General features: G+C 38.6%; 1 protein-coding gene across 1 annotated transcript in view; it reads right to left on the reverse strand.

Annotated features, from left to right (window-relative positions):
- LOC127446217 (voltage-dependent T-type calcium channel subunit alpha-1I-like) overlaps positions 1-17,547 on the reverse strand; it is a 168,928-nt gene extending 151,381 nt beyond the window's left edge. The window contains exon 1 of the mRNA XM_051706967.1: positions 17,519-17,547. Within this exon, the coding sequence (XP_051562927.1) occupies positions 17,519-17,532 (14 nt within the window). The 5' untranslated portion in view covers positions 17,533-17,547. The remainder of the gene's footprint in view (positions 1-17,518) is intronic.
- Positions 17,548-18,090: the final 543 nt, after the last annotated feature.

The raw sequence follows: 18,090 nt of genomic DNA on the forward strand, positions 1-18,090 counted from the left end.
CTCACTGCTGATGAACACAATTCACTTTGGTACTGTAGCCACATAATGCGGCAAATTTAAGTGGCTATGTTTGCAATACTACATCCTTTATTCTGCATTTATTATAATTTTTTTTTACTAATAGTAAAATAGTATTTTTTTTTTACTGACGTACCGTATACCAATGATTACTATTATATAAAATAATTTATCAACACAGGTTGCATTTTATTGAGTGATTTTGAATAACTTGGCATGTGGGTTCTAACAGACCTAAAGACTACACTGAAGCTATTAAAGGAACAAAATGTTTGTTACAATGTAACTAATCAAATGATTTAATTTTACTATAAATTCTAAACAATTTATCTGGCACAACAACAATGACCATCTCAATTAGGATGACCGTAAATAAAAAGGATGGCAACATTAAACTGAACAAATAAATTCACACTAAAACATACTAAATTGTACAAAAATTGGTTTATACAAAATACAAATAATAAAAATAAAAAAAATCACATTTTATACAACTGAGTCAAAAACATAGTGATAAAAAGCCGCAATGGCTCAAGTGAATATTTTTTCAAACAAACTAATTCACTAAAATGATTTGGACTCCCATGAGATGAGGGCGGTGTAGGCAAGCGTATAGTTTCATATCCATTTCATATCCATGCCCCCTTCCGCATATCGCGGCGCCGTTTTGTGGTGCGTTCTGCATAACGCGGCGGCCCATGCGGCCCACCAGGAAAACTCCGGGTTCTACCAATGGCTAGTCTGCGCCTGACTATTAGTAAATTAATTTTACACTAGACTTGGATCCTTTGGCAGACCAATAAAATAAGGTTAAAAATGCAGTTGATATTACATTCGGTTTATTCGTCACTCTAGAAATTAAATCTAGTATTCTTTATTCTGATCCCCATTAGCTTCCATAAAGTGGTTGCTAGTCTTCCTTTGGTCAACACAACAATACACAATAAAATAAAAAAATAATGCAGTTTTCTCAGTAATATACGGCACATTTTGGCAAATGTAGTCAGTCATTTGGGTATTCCATGCGTACAGAAAATCTGCATACCATGCCAGAGTTATTATAGTTTTGAAAATGTCACTAACTTTTATTTTTATTTAGTTTTGTGTTTTGGTTTAGAATTTAAGTTTCATTTTAGTTAACATTTGTATTTAATTTTTGTGTAGTTTTAGTGTCATATTCATTATAATGGCAAAAAAAAAAAATTTGTACTGCATTTATAAACATTAGTTCTGAGTGTCAGTTTCATATCCAAAATTATAGGCTTATAACTTAACAAACAAAAAAAAGGAGGGTACTGTACAGTCATATTACTGTAAAGAAAACTTTTTAAATTTTTTAATGATATAGATTATGATCAGTTATGTGACTCTCAGCCTAAGAAACTGCTGAAAAATCTAATTTTGTCAAAAGTTTACTTTTTTCGTTTTTCTTATTTGACATGATATATCTCTGGGTGTAAATAAGGTGGCTCCAAAAACTGCTTTTGTTTTGTTCCCAATCATGTCAACTGTATATGAGAAAATTTGTGCTGATACGACAAAGCAATCAAAAGTTATAGCATTACAAAAATAATTTACCATAGTGTCCAAAAACATCTCCAAATAAATAAAACATAATAATTGTACATAAGAACTAATTACACATGCAAACACAACAATGACTATAGCATGCAGACATGATTTTAGTAATGAGATTTCACAGAATGAGTTTCATTCTGTGTCATTTGAGTCATCATTGAGTCTGTGTCATGTATTTGGCGCCATCTCCTGATGGCCATATGTAACAGTCACTAATCACATGTCTCTCTGCCCATATATGGATGACTTTTTGCACCAATCTGAACCCAATCCGATTGGTTAGGCATTCCATGATGCTACATAATTTCCGATGATGTCATCTGATCCAGGAAAGCTAACGTATTTTCAGCCAGATAGCCAGATGCTGTGTACACTGTGCACATTGTGCTTCATGTCAATTATCTAATGATCTATGCATCCAATTGCCTTGTGTATAGGCTCAATTGAAAGATAATTGCCTCCTCTAAGTAATGGTATGTGACATTTTATGCTCCGTTTATGTTTTGTGAAGTTAGAAGTGAAAACGTGGCATATGAGCAACACCTGTTCACACGAACATAATTGTCAAAGACATACTTAGCTATTACATATAGGCTAGTTGTATTCTAATTTTTGAGAGCTTTCCAACAATATCTGACACATGGCTATCTGATCAGTTTCATGTTTTTACTGATAATATTTATTCACTTCTAGTTTTCATCTTTGTTTCCTTAATGATAACAACCTTGTACCGTACACAGCATACATACTGCATACTACTTCCTTTCAGAATTAGTAGATAGTTTGCCATTCTGTTACTCGCTCTGCACACCTCGTCCTGATGTTTCTCTTGTTTGATCTTATTCAAACTTCACAGAGTCAGAATTTACAGAGATGGCATTTATGTGTGTGTGTGTGTGTTTGTTCTGGGTTAATTGCATTATAAATAGTCCCAGTAAAGAGATTTGTATTGCTAATTAGTCTACAGCCGTTGCGCTGGTGTTATCTGTCAGCGCTTTAAATGTCAGCGGTAGCTTTTATTCTGAAGCTCAGATCTCTCACATCTCGCTTTATTCTCTCTATGTAAAGGTGCGCAGTTTCCCTTTGATTCCTGCACTAGTCTGTTAGATCTCTGTGTAAATGATGAATCGAGCCCTTAATCTTTCACATTCAAACACACAACAGAAACATCTTCATTTCCAGCTGTGTGATCGCACAAACACAGCGACACACACCAGGTGATCATGTGATATCAGGTGGACCGGCAGGGACACCACCCATGAAAACAAAGAAATGACGGCACACTGTTACTTAAGACAAATGAAGCAGCATGAGAGAAACCTCAGGGCCAAAGCTGCAGTCTTTAAAATGAGAAATAAATGAAGAGAGAAAGTGAGAATCAGGCAGAGACAGAAATAGTCTAGTATCGAGTCTTTCTATGCAGATTACAGAGGGTCATATCATTAAACATTTCTGAATCTTTCAATGCATTCCTCATTTGTTATTCACTTTGGAGGAAAGCGTTTGCTAAAGAAATAACTGTAAATATAAAACTACATTTTCCTTGATATTTTGAGATAAAAGAGTACACTGTACTATAAAAACAGACTGTAACTTTAAGAACTCAAAACTTCTCTGGTCCAAAAAGAGCATTTATTAAAATTAAACCGCAAAAACTACTCGTTGTGAACCTCAGAAAGTCGTCCTGTCTGGTCACAGTGATGTAATAAGGAGGAAGTAGGGTTGATACTATAATTTATAAGTACTAATGATAAGAGTAAAATGTGGTAAAGTTTGTGAAAGAATTTGCTATTTGTGTGTGTGTGCAACTCTGCAGATTCTTATAAATATTCACACCGTTAGTTTTTTTTGATCATTTGAACCCTAACTTTGTAGATTAAGCACAAATGTATTTTGATTTGATTCTTTTGATTTATCTATATACAGTATGTTTGACATATCAGTTATGCCTCTTCAAACCAAACTGGAAACTGTTAACAACTTCTGATTAAACATTCAAAGTACTTTTTAACCTCTGTGAGACGTTACATACACACACACACACACACTTATTTAAGTCCTCTCACACATTTTGTGTGTGTGTGTGTGTGTGGTCTCTCAATCACCATAGAAATAACAGCTGCTGTGAGCCATAATTTAAAGCAACAAATCAAAAATAGAACAAAGAAATGTGAAGGAATAAAAAAAGAAAAACAGCAAAGAGGAAAACACGAGGTAATGTTAATGATAGGTGAGTGACACAGATAACTGTATGAGAAATACAGTGCATCCGGAAGGTATTCACAGCACCTCACTTTTTCCACATTTTGTTATATTACAGCCTTATTCCAAAATGGATTAAATTCATTATTTTCCTCAATTCTACAAACAATACCCCATAATGACAACGTGAAAGAAGTTTGTTTGAAATCTTTGCAAATTTATTAAAAATGAAAAAAGAAAAAGAAATCACATGTACATAAGTATTCACAGCCTTTGCTCAATACTTTGTTGAAGCACCTTTGGCACCAATTACAGCCTCAAGTCTTTTTGAGTATGATGCTACAAGCTTGGCACACCTATTTTTGGGCAGTTTCTCCCATTCTTCTTTGCAGGACCTCTCAAGCTCCATCAGGTTGGATGGGGAGCGTCGGTGCACAGCCATTTTCAGATCTCTCCAGAGATGTTCAATCGGGTTCAAGTCTGGGCTCTGGCTGGGCCACTCAAGGACATTCACAGAGTTGTCCCGGAGCCACTCCTTTGTTATCTTGGCTGTGTGCTTAGGGTCGTTGTCCTATTGGAAGATGAACCTTCGCCCCAGTCTGAGGTCCAGAGCGCTCTGGAGCAGGTTTTCATCAAGGATGTCTCTGTACATTGCTGCATTCATCTTTCCCTCGATCCTGACTAGTCTCCCAGTTCCTGCCGCTGAAAAACATCCCCACAGCATGATGCTGCCACCACCATGCTTCACTGTAGGGATGGTATTGGCCAGGTGATGAGCGGTGCCTGGTTTCCTCCAGACATGACGCTTGCCATTCAGGCCAAAGAGTTCAATCTTTGTTTCTCATGGTCTGAGAGTCCTTCAGGTGCCTTTTGGCAAACTCCAGGCGGGCTGTCATGTGCCTTTTACTGAGGAGTGGCTTCCATCTGGCCACTCTACCATAAAGGCCTGATTGGTGGAGTGCTGCAGAGATGGTTGTTCTTCTGGAAGGTTCTCCTCTCTCCACAGAGAAATGCTGGAGCTCTGTCAGAGTGACCATTGGGTTCTTGGTCACCTCCCTGACTAAGGCCCTTCTCCCCCGATTGCTCAGTTTGGCCGGGCGGCCAGCTCTAGGAAGAGTCCTGGTGGTTCCAAACTTCTTCCATTTATGGATGATGGAGGCCACTGTGCTCATTGGGACCTTTAATGCTGCAGAAATGTTTCTGTACCCTTCCCCAGATCTGTGCCTCAATACAATCCTGTCTCGGAGGTCTACAGACAATTCCTTGGACTTCATGGCTTGGTTTGTGCTCTGACATGCACTGTTAACTGTGGGACCTTATATAGACAGGTGTGTGCCTTTCCAAATCATATCCAATCAACTGAATTTACCATAGGTGGACTCCAATCAAGTTGTAGAAACACCTCAAGGATGATCAGTGGAAACAGGATGCACCTGAGCTCAATTTTGAGTGTCATGGCAAAGGCTGTGAATACTTATGTACATGTGATTTTTTTCATTTTTTATTTTTAATAAATTTGCAAAGATTTCAAACAAACTTCTTTCACGTTGTCATTATGGGGTATTTTTTTGTAGAATTTTGAGGAAAATAATGAATTTAATCCATTTTGGAATAAGGCTGTAACATAACAAAATGTGGAAAAAGTGAAGCGCTGTGAATACTTTCCGGATGCACTGTATCAGTATTACACACACACACACACACACACACACAAAGAAACCCTCAGATCTGAATTAATTTGACTTTTCTCAGCCACCTAAAGACTGACAGAGAGATTACATACATAGATTAACATTCAACTGAAATGACTGTCTGAAATGTTCTTGTTGTCGACCCCTGATTCTCCTCTGTGGTCTGTGTTCATTAATAGCCTGAGAGCACCACAGTCTCCCATATGATTTGATTCAAACATTCACTTCATAAAAACACGTCTCATGACGCACATTATAGTCTCTGTCGCTGCGCTGCTGATGGTCGTTTAAGCAATAAGACACTCAGTGTAGTGTCATATTGTGAATACAGTCATAGCTAAAGGTTGTTGTTGAACACAAAAAATATACACAGATGAGACAAAACATTATGACCACTCACAGGTGAATCAAATAACGTTGATCATCTACTAACAAGGCCACATGTCAAGGTCTGGGTAGATTAGATGGTAAGCAGGGGCAGTGGTGGCTCAGCGGTTCAGGCTCTGGGTTACTGATCAGAAGGTCGGGAGTCAAGCCCCAGCACTGCCAAGATGCCACTGTTGGGCCCTTGAGCAAGGCCCTTGACCCTATCTGCTCCAGGGGTACTGTATCATGGCTGACCCTGCACTCCAACCCCAGCTTAGCTGGGATATGTGAAAAAAGGAATTTCACTGTATATATGCAAATGTGTGATAAATAAATAAAATTAATTAAAATTAAAAGAGGAAAAATCAGTTCTCGTAGTTAATGTGTTGAATGCAGGAGAAATGGGCAGGAGTAAACACCTGAGTGCCAAATTGTTATGACCAGATGACTGGGTTGCTCCCAGTCAGCAGTGGTGAGTACCTACTGACACTGGTCTGTGGAGGAACAAACCACAAACCAGCGACAGGGTGTTGGGGGCCCAAGGCTCATCGATTCACGAGGGCAACGAAGGCTATTCCATCTGATCCGATGAGTCCCATTTTCTTTTACATCACGTGGACGGCCATGTACATGTGCGCCGTTTACCTGGGGAAGTGATGGCACCAGGATGCACTGTGGGAAGACGACAAGCCGGTGGAGGCAATGTGATGCTCTGGGCAATGTTCTGCTGAGAAACCCTGGGTTTCCATTCATGTCGACGTCAATTTGACAAGTACCACCTACCAAAACATTGGTGCAGACTAGGTACACCCCTTCATGGCAATGGTATTCCCTGATGGCAGTGGCCTCTTTCAGCAGGATAATGCGCCCTGTCACACTGCACACATTGTTCGGGAATGGTTTGAGGAACATGATTAAGAGTTCAAGTTTGGAGCCCTGGCCTCTAAATCTGAATGAGCATCTGTGGGATGTACTGGACCAACATGTCTGATCCACGCCGGCTCCACCTCGCAACTTACAGGACTTGAAGGATCTGCTTCTAATGTCTTGGTGCCAGATACCACAGGACACCTTCAGGCGTCTTGTAGAGTCCATGCCTCGGTGGGTCAGTAGTCTGTTCTTTGAATATGTTCTGGTAAAGCCAGTTAATCTGTACAGTTCTGATCAGATTAACTCTGACAGGAACACAAACCGCTGCTGTGCAGGGCCGTCACACTACATACAGAGAACAGCAGGAGGCACGGCAGGAATTCTAATATATTAACCTGCGTCTAAACATACTTTCATTACAATGTAGTGGGCACCACAAATACACACAGTATCAAACACTTCACTAGCGATTATCCTGAGCTATGACGTAAAAGACAGCTCACAGGGAGAAATATCAGTCCATTCAGACTGATCTCACAGTGAATGCTGTGACAGCAGGTCAAAAGTTCTTCAGCTGAAATCAGTCTATGCTTACCGCAATTAAAAACACTGCCCCCAGTGGCTGAAACTGGAAGTGTTGTTAACAGAAGGGCATGTGTGCCAAAAGCCAGTTGTATTACTAGTTGTAAATTATGTAATAAAGTAATCAAGAATGCATATTTTATTAAACATACACCCTAACCCAACCCTAAAGCTAGCCGTCAGTAGAGTAAAAACTTAATCTTATAGGGAAAATGCAACCCCTGAATCACTGTCATCACTGATAATGTGAACGTGTTTATTTACTGGTTTTCACGAAACGAGAACCCATGTCTCTGAAGCTGCTCATGCAAAATGCTATCAGTCATGCCACAGGAACAGTTAAACACATTTAAATTGATGCAAAGTTGTCTAATGGGAGACGGTGCTCTTCCAGTAACTCGGCAGAATGGAGTCGATGTCAGGTTGCTAGGACATTCGGTACCAATATTTTCAGTTCCCTTACGATCATGTTGGTCCATTTCCAACTTTTAAGAGAACTCCAAAAAATCAGTCACTAGAAAAATATATTTTTCTGAGAAATATTTGTGATTTATATACAAAAATATTTATTTTGTATACAAGACAACATTTGAATGGCCATAAATGGACAAAGATGCTTTTTTTCACAGAATGGTGTAGTTACAGCATCTACCAGCAGGGGCTAATTGCCACAGCTAATCAGTCAAACCTTGATCCTCAGGTTTTATCTATAAATAATAAACAATTAAATGCCAAGGTTTCTGCAAACTCACTGATATGCACCACTTGGCCTTGAGTAAAAGAAACTCGTCCCATGAGCCTCCTCTCTCCTGAGGTGATTTGTGGCGCCTCTCAAGGGCTCGTCTGGATCTCAAAGGCAGTAACAGTCACTCTGTCTCAGAAGGAAACGGCTCACTGCTCATTAATATCAAGAATATTTTCACCTTATTTTCCACCCTCAAGTCTCTCTGATATTCTGGTTTCTAGATATGACTTGAGTCCCTCCAACAATGTAAGTCTATAGGATTTTTTACCTGTTTATCATCCACCATGTGAAAATGTTTAGACTGATCTCTTTGTAAAGTAACAGCACACCTTTCCTCAACAAGACACATCATTTGAGAAAGCATTCATGTCTGTAGCACAAACGCTGCAAAACAACTTATACACTGAACATTTAAGGCTACGTTTACATTAATCCGGATACATTTGAAAATGGCATTTTCATTTCAAAATGCTCTCCGTCCACACTAGCGTTTTCAAGCGTTTTCCAAATGTTGCTCATCCACACTGAAATGTCTGAAAACACTTACGTCCCTGTACTGCGCATGAGTAAAACATAAGACGCTTCGACATGTGTCATTTATGTCAGGCGTTTATTTACTTTCCGCCTCTTTGAAATGTCACGGCAATGTTGAGGAAAGGCACACGTTTTTTTTTATGTACGGACAATGAGGTGGAGTTGTTGATGCGGGTAACGCTAGACTATAAAGTTGCAAAAGTGAGTGAAAATGTAAACTGGGAATCATGCCAAAACAAATACGCCGAAATATTGGACAGCTTCAAAGAGCACTATCCTTCTGATGATGCGGCTTACCCCCACAGTAAGGATGATCTCACAAAACGTATTACATATAAAACGTATTAACTTATTATACATGACTGCATCACATGCCTAAAAATGCATCATCGTTTTCGGAAGCCTCCGTTTTCACAGTCCACACTACAACACGAAAACGGCATTTTCAAATTTATCCACGTTGGAGTGCGTTTTCAAAATCTCAGTTTTCGCTGACAAAAACACCATCTCAGTGTGGACGGAAGGCCAAAACGGAGAGAAAAAGATGCGTTTTCAAACGAAAACGTATTAGTGTGGACAAGGCCTAATACTTACTATTAGTGGATTGATCAAATCACTATAAAGAAATAGTAAAAGTGACCCTTGCCTCTGTAAACAGCACTAATTAAAAAGTAACATTTCCAGTCAAATACCCAAAAATAAGCAGTAGGTTCAAACTTGTTTCTACTGTGTTTCTGTAAAAACCAACAAAAGAGGCAGAAGCATAAACGAGTCAATGTCAATTCCATTTTTAATTTAGTTAAAATGAGACTTTTCCATTCTGTCATTACTAAGGGAATTTAAATCCTCAGATTCTTAGTTCCTGTGGGGATTAGAAGTAAGCTTTCAGCTGAACAGAGTAAGCCTCACAATAAAATCGAATAATACCAGAGCTCAACAGGACCTACAGAAGAAAGCAAAACCTTTGAGGAGAGTTGAAGATGCATTGCATGCACTGCTTTACATCTACTATTTATTAAACTCATATTGTTATATGAGATCCAGAGTCCTCACATGGATCTACCACAGTGGCATAAAGTGCCCTCTTTCTCTGTCTGTTGATCTGCCTGTCTATCTCTCTCTTGCTCTCTCTCTCTCTCTCTCTCTCTCTCTCTCTCTCTCTCTCTCTCTCTCTCTCTCTCTCTCTCTCTGATGATAGACACTTAGCTCTGCCTTTGTGAGCTGACGATCCAAATGGATAATGATTGCTCTCCAGTTGTCTTTTTTCATGTACCCATGAGAAAGACTCCAGTGGAATCGATTTGGACCTCTCCCCAAAAAAAGAAGAGATATAGAAACAGAGAGAGGAACAGTTTAGAGACTGAATGGAGAGAAATTTAAGCAGCTCTTAAGGAATCACCAAACACTGATGAGCTAAATACAGATACAAGTAAAACAAAAAAACATGAGATTACTGTTACATATAAGAGAATGCACTTCAGCTGTGAACTTTAAACAACAGTGATGGCATGTGTGTTACAGTAGAGTAGAAAGTTTGGACCGTTTGTTGGGTGTTTAGATTGTATCGAGCATTTGTTGAGTGCTTGGATTGTATTAAGCTTTTGTTGGGTGTTTGGATTGCGTTGAACATTTGTTGGGTGTTTGGATTGCGTTGAGCTTTTGTTGGGTGTTTGGATTGCATTGAGCTTTGTTGGGTGTTTGGATTGCATTGAGCTTTGTTGGGTGTTTGGATTGCATTAAGCTTTTGTTAGGTGTTTGGATTGAGTCAAGTGTTTGTTATGTGTTTGGATTGCATTGAGCATTTGTTGGGTGTTTGGATTGTGTCAAGCATTTGTTGGGTGTTTAGATTGTGTCAAGTGTTTGTTGGGTGTTTGGATTGAGTCAAGTGTTTGTTGAGTGTTTGGATTGTGTCGAGTGTTTGTTGGGCGTTTGGATTGTGTCGAGTGTTTGTTGGGTGTTTGGATTGTGTCGAGTGTTTATTGGGTTTTTAGATTGTGTTGAGTGTTTGTTGGATGTTTGGATTGAGTCAAGTGTTTGTAATGTGTTTGGATTGCGTTGAGTGTTTGTTGGGTGTTTGGATTGAGTCAAGTGTTTGTTATGTGTTTGAATTGTGTTGAGCATTTGTTGGGTGTCTGGATTGCATTGAGCTTTTGTTGGGTGTTTAGATTGTGTTGAGTGCTTGTTGGGTGTTTGGATTGAGCCAAGTGTTTGTTGGATGTTTGGATTGAGTCAAGTGTTTGTTATGTGATTGGATTGAATTTACCGTTTATTGGGTGGTTGCATTGTGTCAAGCATTTGTTAGGTGTTTAGACTGTGTCGAGTATTTGTTGGGTGTTTAGATTGTGTCAAGTGTTTGTTGGGTGTTTGGATTGAGTCAGGTGTTTATGTGTTTGGATTGTGTTGAGCATTTGTTGGGTGTTTAGATTGTGTCGAGTGTTTGGATTTGTTGGGTGTTTGGATTGTGTCGAGCATTTGTTGGGTGTTTGGATTGCGTTGAGCTTTTGTTGAGTGTTTGTATTGCACTAAGCTTTTGTTGGGTGTTTGAATGGTGTTGAGCTTTTGTTGAGTGCTTGGATTGTATTAAGCTTTTGTTGGGTGTTTGGATTGCATTGAACATTTGTTGGGTGTTTGGATTGCATTGAGCGTTTGTTGGGTGTTTGGATTGTGTCAAGCATTTGTTGGGTGTTTAGATTGTGTAAAGTGTTTTTTGGGTGTTCGGACTGAGTCAAGTGTTTATGTGTTTGGATTGTGTTGAGCATTTGTTGGGTGTTTGGATTGCATTGGGCATTTGTTGGGCGTTCGGATTGCTTTGAGCTTTTGTTGGGCGTTTTGATTGTATTGAGCATTAGCTAAGTGTTTAGATTGTGTCAAGCGTATGTTGGATGTTTGGATTGTGTCATGCATTTGTTGGGTGTTTAGATTGTGTTGAGTGTTTGTTTGGTGTTTGGATTGAGTCCAGTGTTTGTTATGTGTTTGGATTGGGTTGAGCATTTGTTGGGTGTTTAGATTGTGTTGAGCATTTGTTGGGTGTTTAGATTGCGTTTGTTGGGTGTTTGGATTGTGTTGAGCGTTTTTTGGGTGTTTGGGTTGCGTTGAGCATTTCTTGAGTGTTTGGATTGTGTCGAACCTTTGTTGGGTGTTTAGATTGTGTTGAGAATTTGTTGGGTGTTGGACTGTGTTGAGTGTTTGTTGGGTGTTTAGATTTTGTCAAGTTTTTGTTGGGTGTTTGGATTGAGTCAAGTGTTTGTTATGTGTTTGGATTGTGTCGAGCATTTGTTGGGTGCTTGGATTGTGTAGATCGGTTCTTGGGTGTTTGGATTGTGTCAAGCGTTTTTTGGGTGTTTAGATTGCGTTGAGCATATGTTGGGTGTTTAGATTGTGTCAAGTATTTTTTGGGTGTTTGGATTGTGTACAGTATTTGTTGGGTGTTTGGAATGAGTCAAGTGTTTGTTATGTGTTTGGATTGTGTTCAGTATTTGTTGGGTGTTTGGATTGAGTCAAGTATTTGTTATGTGTTTGGATTGTGTTGAGCATTTGTTGGGTGTTTGGATTGTGTCAAGCATTTTTTGGGTTTTTGGATTGTGTCGAGCGTTTTTTGGGTGTTTAGACTGCATTGAGCATATGTTGGGTGTTTGGATTGTGTCGAGCGGGTGTTGGGTGTTTGGATTGCGTTGAGTGTATGGATTGTGTCAAGCATTTGTTGGGTGTTTAGATTGCGTTGAGTGTTTGTTGGGTGTTTGGATTGCGTTGAGTGTTTGTTGGGTGTTTGGATTGCGTTGAGCTTTTGTTTGGTGTTTGGATTGCATTGAGCTTTTGTTGAGTGTTTGGATTGTGTCGAGCATTTGTTTGGTGTTTGGATTGCATTGAGTGTTTGTTGGGTGTTTGGATTTCATTGGGCAATTGTTGGGTGCTTGGATTGCGTCGAGCATTTGCTGAGTGTTTAGATTGCATCGAGCATTTGTTGGGTGTTTGGATTTTTTCGAGCATTTGTTGGGTGTTTAGATTGTGTCGAGTGTTTGTTGGGTGTTTGGATTGAGTTAAGTGTTTGTTGGGTATTTGTATTGTGTTGAGCATTTGCTGGGTGTTTGGATTGTGTCGAGCATTTGTTGGGTGTTTAGATAGCGTTGAGCATTTGTTGGGTGTTTAGACTGCGTTTGTTGGGTGTTTGGATTGTGTTGAGCGTTTGTTGGGTGTTTGGATTGCATTGAGCATTTGTTGGGTGTTCAGATTGAGTCAAGTGTTTGTTGGGTGTTGAGCATTTGTTGGGTGTTTGGATTGCATTGGGCATTTGTTGGGTGTTTGGATTGCGTTGAGCTTTTGTTGAGTGTTTGTATTGCGCTAAGCTTTTGTTGGGAGTTTGGATTGCATTGAGTGTTTGGATTGTGTTAAGATTTTGTTGGGTGCTTGGAGTGTGTTGTGCATGTGTTTTGAGTGCAAATTAAGCTTGTGTGTTTAGAGTTTGGCGAGTGTGTATTTGTGTTGGGTGTGTATTTTTCTGCTAAGACAGATGTTAATTAAATCAGGTTTCTCAGGTTTGCTGGAGCTCAGACAGTCAAATCACAGTAAAAATTGTTTGTGTGACATTTAGCCCTCTAAACAGTGATGACTTGTGTTCAATCACACTGATTACTGCATTACTACAACAATTCATACACCTAAAGTCTAATGTGAAATATATCAGCACTATACAAACGTCAAAAAACATCTAGAGAATACCTTATTCTCCTATCTCCGACAAATAAACAAATGAACATTTCCAAAACTCAGATATCAGGGCTGATCAGTCTGTGAGTTTCTCGATCTGTTGATTTATTCACAGTTTTTGCATTCTGACACATTTCTGCTTCTCAACAGACCTCAAAAACCCTGCAGCTGCACACACGTCAATCTATCAGAGATATCAGTGTTTAGAAGACAGCTCTGTTCTGGTCTGAAATAAAAAATATCTCTCGTTTATCAGCTCTCCGTAGAAACACACTAACAGACACAAACATCTTAATGTACAGATATGAGGGGTAAAACTCTGAGCTGACAACATACCCTGCGCAATGACCATATATGCTGTGTGTGCTATTCTGGAGACTAATGGATCTAAAAATCCAATGAACATTGTAATTCTGCTCAGTGATTACAGACAGAATAAATCACAGCATAAAGAAGTTGCAAACTTTATCAGCAGCATGACTCTCACTTCATGATAAAATAATGTGCATCTGGAACATAGCATGCTTTCATACACACACACACACACAGAGAGAGATCTTAAAAGCAATATTAGTGAGTACACGTCACAGACCCAATGGTTTTCATACTAAGATAATTTTGTTTACCTCTAAACCTACGGTCACCCTCACACAAACCGGTTGACATAATTAGATTGAAAGAAATGTATAAGAATTTATGAGAATTTGAAATACCGACAAATTGCTCAAAGGTCACTGGTCAACAGGTTTCACTATATTAACGATGACATTTTGGGCCTTGCAAGACTCGCTGACTTCATAAAATTCGGCTTTCAGATGTGATTTTATCTGACATAAACATATTATATACACCCAAACAAACTGAGCAAAAGAAGAGAGAGACTGAGAGAGAGACACTCAATAGTAGTAACAGAAGAACCATTTCTTTACAGTTGGCTTTGACCTTCAACTGTGTGCAATGCCACACACACACCTGCTGACTGTCTGAATGGCTTTGTGACAGGTGAACAAACAGCTGAGCAGCCATTGAGATGAAAGAGAGTTTGTGTTCTTAATAAAAGACACCTGACATTTAGAAACATTATTCACTGTTAAGAGTTTAGGAATATGTGTGAAATGAGAAGAAAGAAGAAATGAGAGAGAGAGAGAGAGAGAGAGAGAGAGAGAGAGAGATGGTAACAGACTTTCACGGATTTAATCTGCATCAGGACCAGAACATACAGTCCAGATCCTCAGGGGTTAGATTTCAGGTAAGGGTTTGGTTAGGGTCGGGTTAAGTGTTAGGGTTAGGTTAACAGTGTAACTACAGATGTAATTAAATGCAGGTACTTTAAATGTAAGTACAATGCAACAACACATATATATATACATAATAAATACATTGTATCAAATGCTTAAGTACATAGTAGTTAACCCTTTAAGCTCTGAATGTATTTATAAAGATTTCCTGTTTCAGTGGCATACCCAAAATTAAAGGCTTATAACTCAATAAAAAAAATAAAAAAAACAAGGAGGGTCAAGTGTTTGGTATCATTGTAAAAAAAAAAAAACACTTTTCAAATTTTTATATTCTGAGACTCTCAGTCTAAGAAACATCACACAAAAAATTTGCCAAATATTTCCTTTTTTCTTATTTTACTGATTTTACATTGTATAACTCTGGGTGTAAATAAGATGGCTCTGAAAAACTGCTTTTGTTTTGTTCCCATTCATGTCAACTGTATCTGAGAAAAAGTTTGTGTTGATACGACAAAGCAATCAAAAGTTATTCACAGTTTTCCTGAGCAATCACTGGGCAGCGCCATGATGATTCTAATTGCCTGTTTTGTGTTTCTGGTTTCAAACACAATGTAAAAACTACCAAAATGAGTGATTCAGATGGAGAACAAAAACCATTTAAGTGTTATTTCGAGTAAAAATTCATTTCAGGCTCAACTTGTGCAGTTGTTGGCTGTCATAACAATTCAAAGTAGTTAATGATATCAACAAAACAAACCTATGACCATCACTTCATGACATCTACATACTCAGGTGAGGCACTGTTAAAAAAATGGTCATCTCGACTCTAAGTATCGTTACTTTAAAGCTACATGTTTTTGAAAATGTTTACAAATGTAATACTTTTAACATCACATTACCCACTAAGAATATACGCTGATGCGAGCGAAAACACTGGAGACCGGAAATTGAAAACAGGCGAATCGTGGAACACTTCCAAGTTCAGGAAAAAGGTGGATAGCATTACAAAAATTATTTATCATAGTGTACAAAAATGTGAGTTTCATTCTGTCTCATTTGAGTCATCATTGAGTCTGTGTCATGTATTTGGCGCCATCTCCCGGTGGTCATATGTAACATTGAGCTTCATGTGGATTATCTAATGATCTATGCATCCAATTACCTTGTGTGTGGACTCGTTTGAAAGATAATCACCTCCTCTAAGTAATGGTTATGTTCAGTTTATTCTTGTGAAGTTATAAGTGAAAACACGGCATATAAGCAACACCAACATAATTGTCAAAGACATATATTTAGCTGTTTCTCGCTATATTTTTGTCTCTGATTTGTGTTTTTACTAATTGTAATAATATGTACAGTGCAATTTGTTTCATAAATTATCAAAACTGAACACTTCTGATTTGTCTGCAAATTTCAAAGCACTTGTTCAGTTTTGGTCCTAATGTCTACATGCATTGGAAAGTAGAGCTTCTAAGCTTTCAAACGATACCTATTTTTTTGTCAGTCAAGTCTGTAGTTATTAATATTTTGACACCCAGGCGGGCCTATCCGAGCTTAAAGGGTTAAAGACACCTAATATAAAGTAGGTCCCTGTTTCTTCTGCAGTAAATATATTTGAACGGCTTTCAGTGGGCAGGACTGCTTTGCAGCATGTTACTTACACGAGGTCTTGTTTAAAGTTGTAACTTCTCGCATTAATATATAATTCATTTGATATGTGGTCACAGGTATAAAAGCTCAATAAGAATTTAGATGGGAACTGTTAACATTAGTTTTATTGTTTTGAGTCTTGTTTTAAACTCAACTGTTACATACTGATATGAAACTGTTTTTGCACTGATGCCAGATTAATTATTCATTTGTTATGAATAATCTTTTGGGCTTCATACAGTAAATAATCTAATGTTTTGCGGCCATCAAGTTCCAAATAATGAGAAAATAATCAAATGCGATGATGTGTCTTTCATTTGTAATGTATTTAATTAATGGTAGGCTATTATCGAAAATGTGTCATTACCACATAATATTATAATATATTAAGACATTTTTTTTTGATGAATTTCCAGCATGATGGTACAGTATATACAATTAATGATATAAAATGACTCATATTGTGATATAACATTTTGATTAAACTGTCCACCCCTAACACACACACACACACATGCATGTGAACGTAACAAGTGTTCTTCTGAATCTTCTCAAACATGTTTTACTGCTAATTTCCTTTTCTTTTCTTTTTTTTAAGACATTTAAATCTCATTGATCATCAGATCTGTGGATGTGGAATTCACATTTATTCCGAATTGATTTTTTTCAGCATCTGATCTATATGTTTGATTGATCTTGTCCTGGACTAAAGCAGGACACAAATCGATGCATGTATACAGCGTCACAATCTGCCATTTAACCCTTTAATTTCATAGACTCCTGTTGAGCACATACCAACACACACACATATTCGTGACTCACTCAGTGTATAATAGACATAATAGACATATGCCTATTTTTTGGTTTATGGAAATTAATGCATTAACGTGTTAGCTACGAAAAAAATATATGATTAGTTGTGATTAAATATTTTAAATTGATCGACAACACTAGAATATAGTACATTTACATTATACAGCACAGCCTAAAGTGCTTTATAACTTACATTGTACGTCTGCTAATAGAAACTGAACAAAAAATGTGTGCTAATGAGAAAAATATAAAGCTGCAATATCTCTCACTCACACTCAATGTACTATTACACTCTCCAGCTTCACAGTGAAAACACTTGAGCCTACACACACACACACACACACACACACACACACACACACACACACACACACACAAGTGAACCGTACGGCTCCAGCACCGATCTGCCATTATATTTTCATCACAGCAGACAGATCATTATTATTCACAGTTCCGCTGAGAGTCACCCTGGAAAAGAGCTGATATTGACACTGAATTAAGTTGAAATCACTGTTATTAAAGGATATGGGCTGGAGACCATCCGGATGCACAAGTTGCGAGGACAAGTGGTCTGTTTGATACAGAAGAAGACGATGGGCGCTAACTCTGGGTACGGAACCACCAGAGCACTTAACTCACTGCTCACGTCATCACCCACTTCCTCTCTCTGCTCCGCTAGTCCCGCCTCTTCCTGCTCGACAGGCTCCGCCTCTTCCTCAACAGGCCCATCCCAGCCAGAAGAGGCAGACAGGTTCACATGTGGCTCCGCCCCCAAAGAGGACACGCCCACCACAGTGGGACCCTCCTCCTCTGATGTCATGGCTTTGGACCTGTCTGAAATGAGAAAAAAATAAAAAAATTACCAAGCATATTTTGTTTTTTTGGTATTTTACGCTAATTCCGTCTGCAATTAATCATGTCCCCAGACCGTAATTCAAGATTGTAGTATCACCTGTTTTCTCCAGGGGGCAGTAAGCGAAACTTCAGCTGTATAGGCAACGAGCAGCTTATACAGAGAGCAAACCACACTTACTGACAGCAGACAGCACAAGATGAGAACACGTTCTTTCGTTTAAAAAGCTTGATGGAGGGCACAGGG

Source organism: Myxocyprinus asiaticus, chromosome 9, assembly GCF_019703515.2.
Source record: "Myxocyprinus asiaticus isolate MX2 ecotype Aquarium Trade chromosome 9, UBuf_Myxa_2, whole genome shotgun sequence".
NCBI lineage: Eukaryota > Metazoa > Chordata > Actinopteri > Cypriniformes > Catostomidae > Myxocyprinus > Myxocyprinus asiaticus.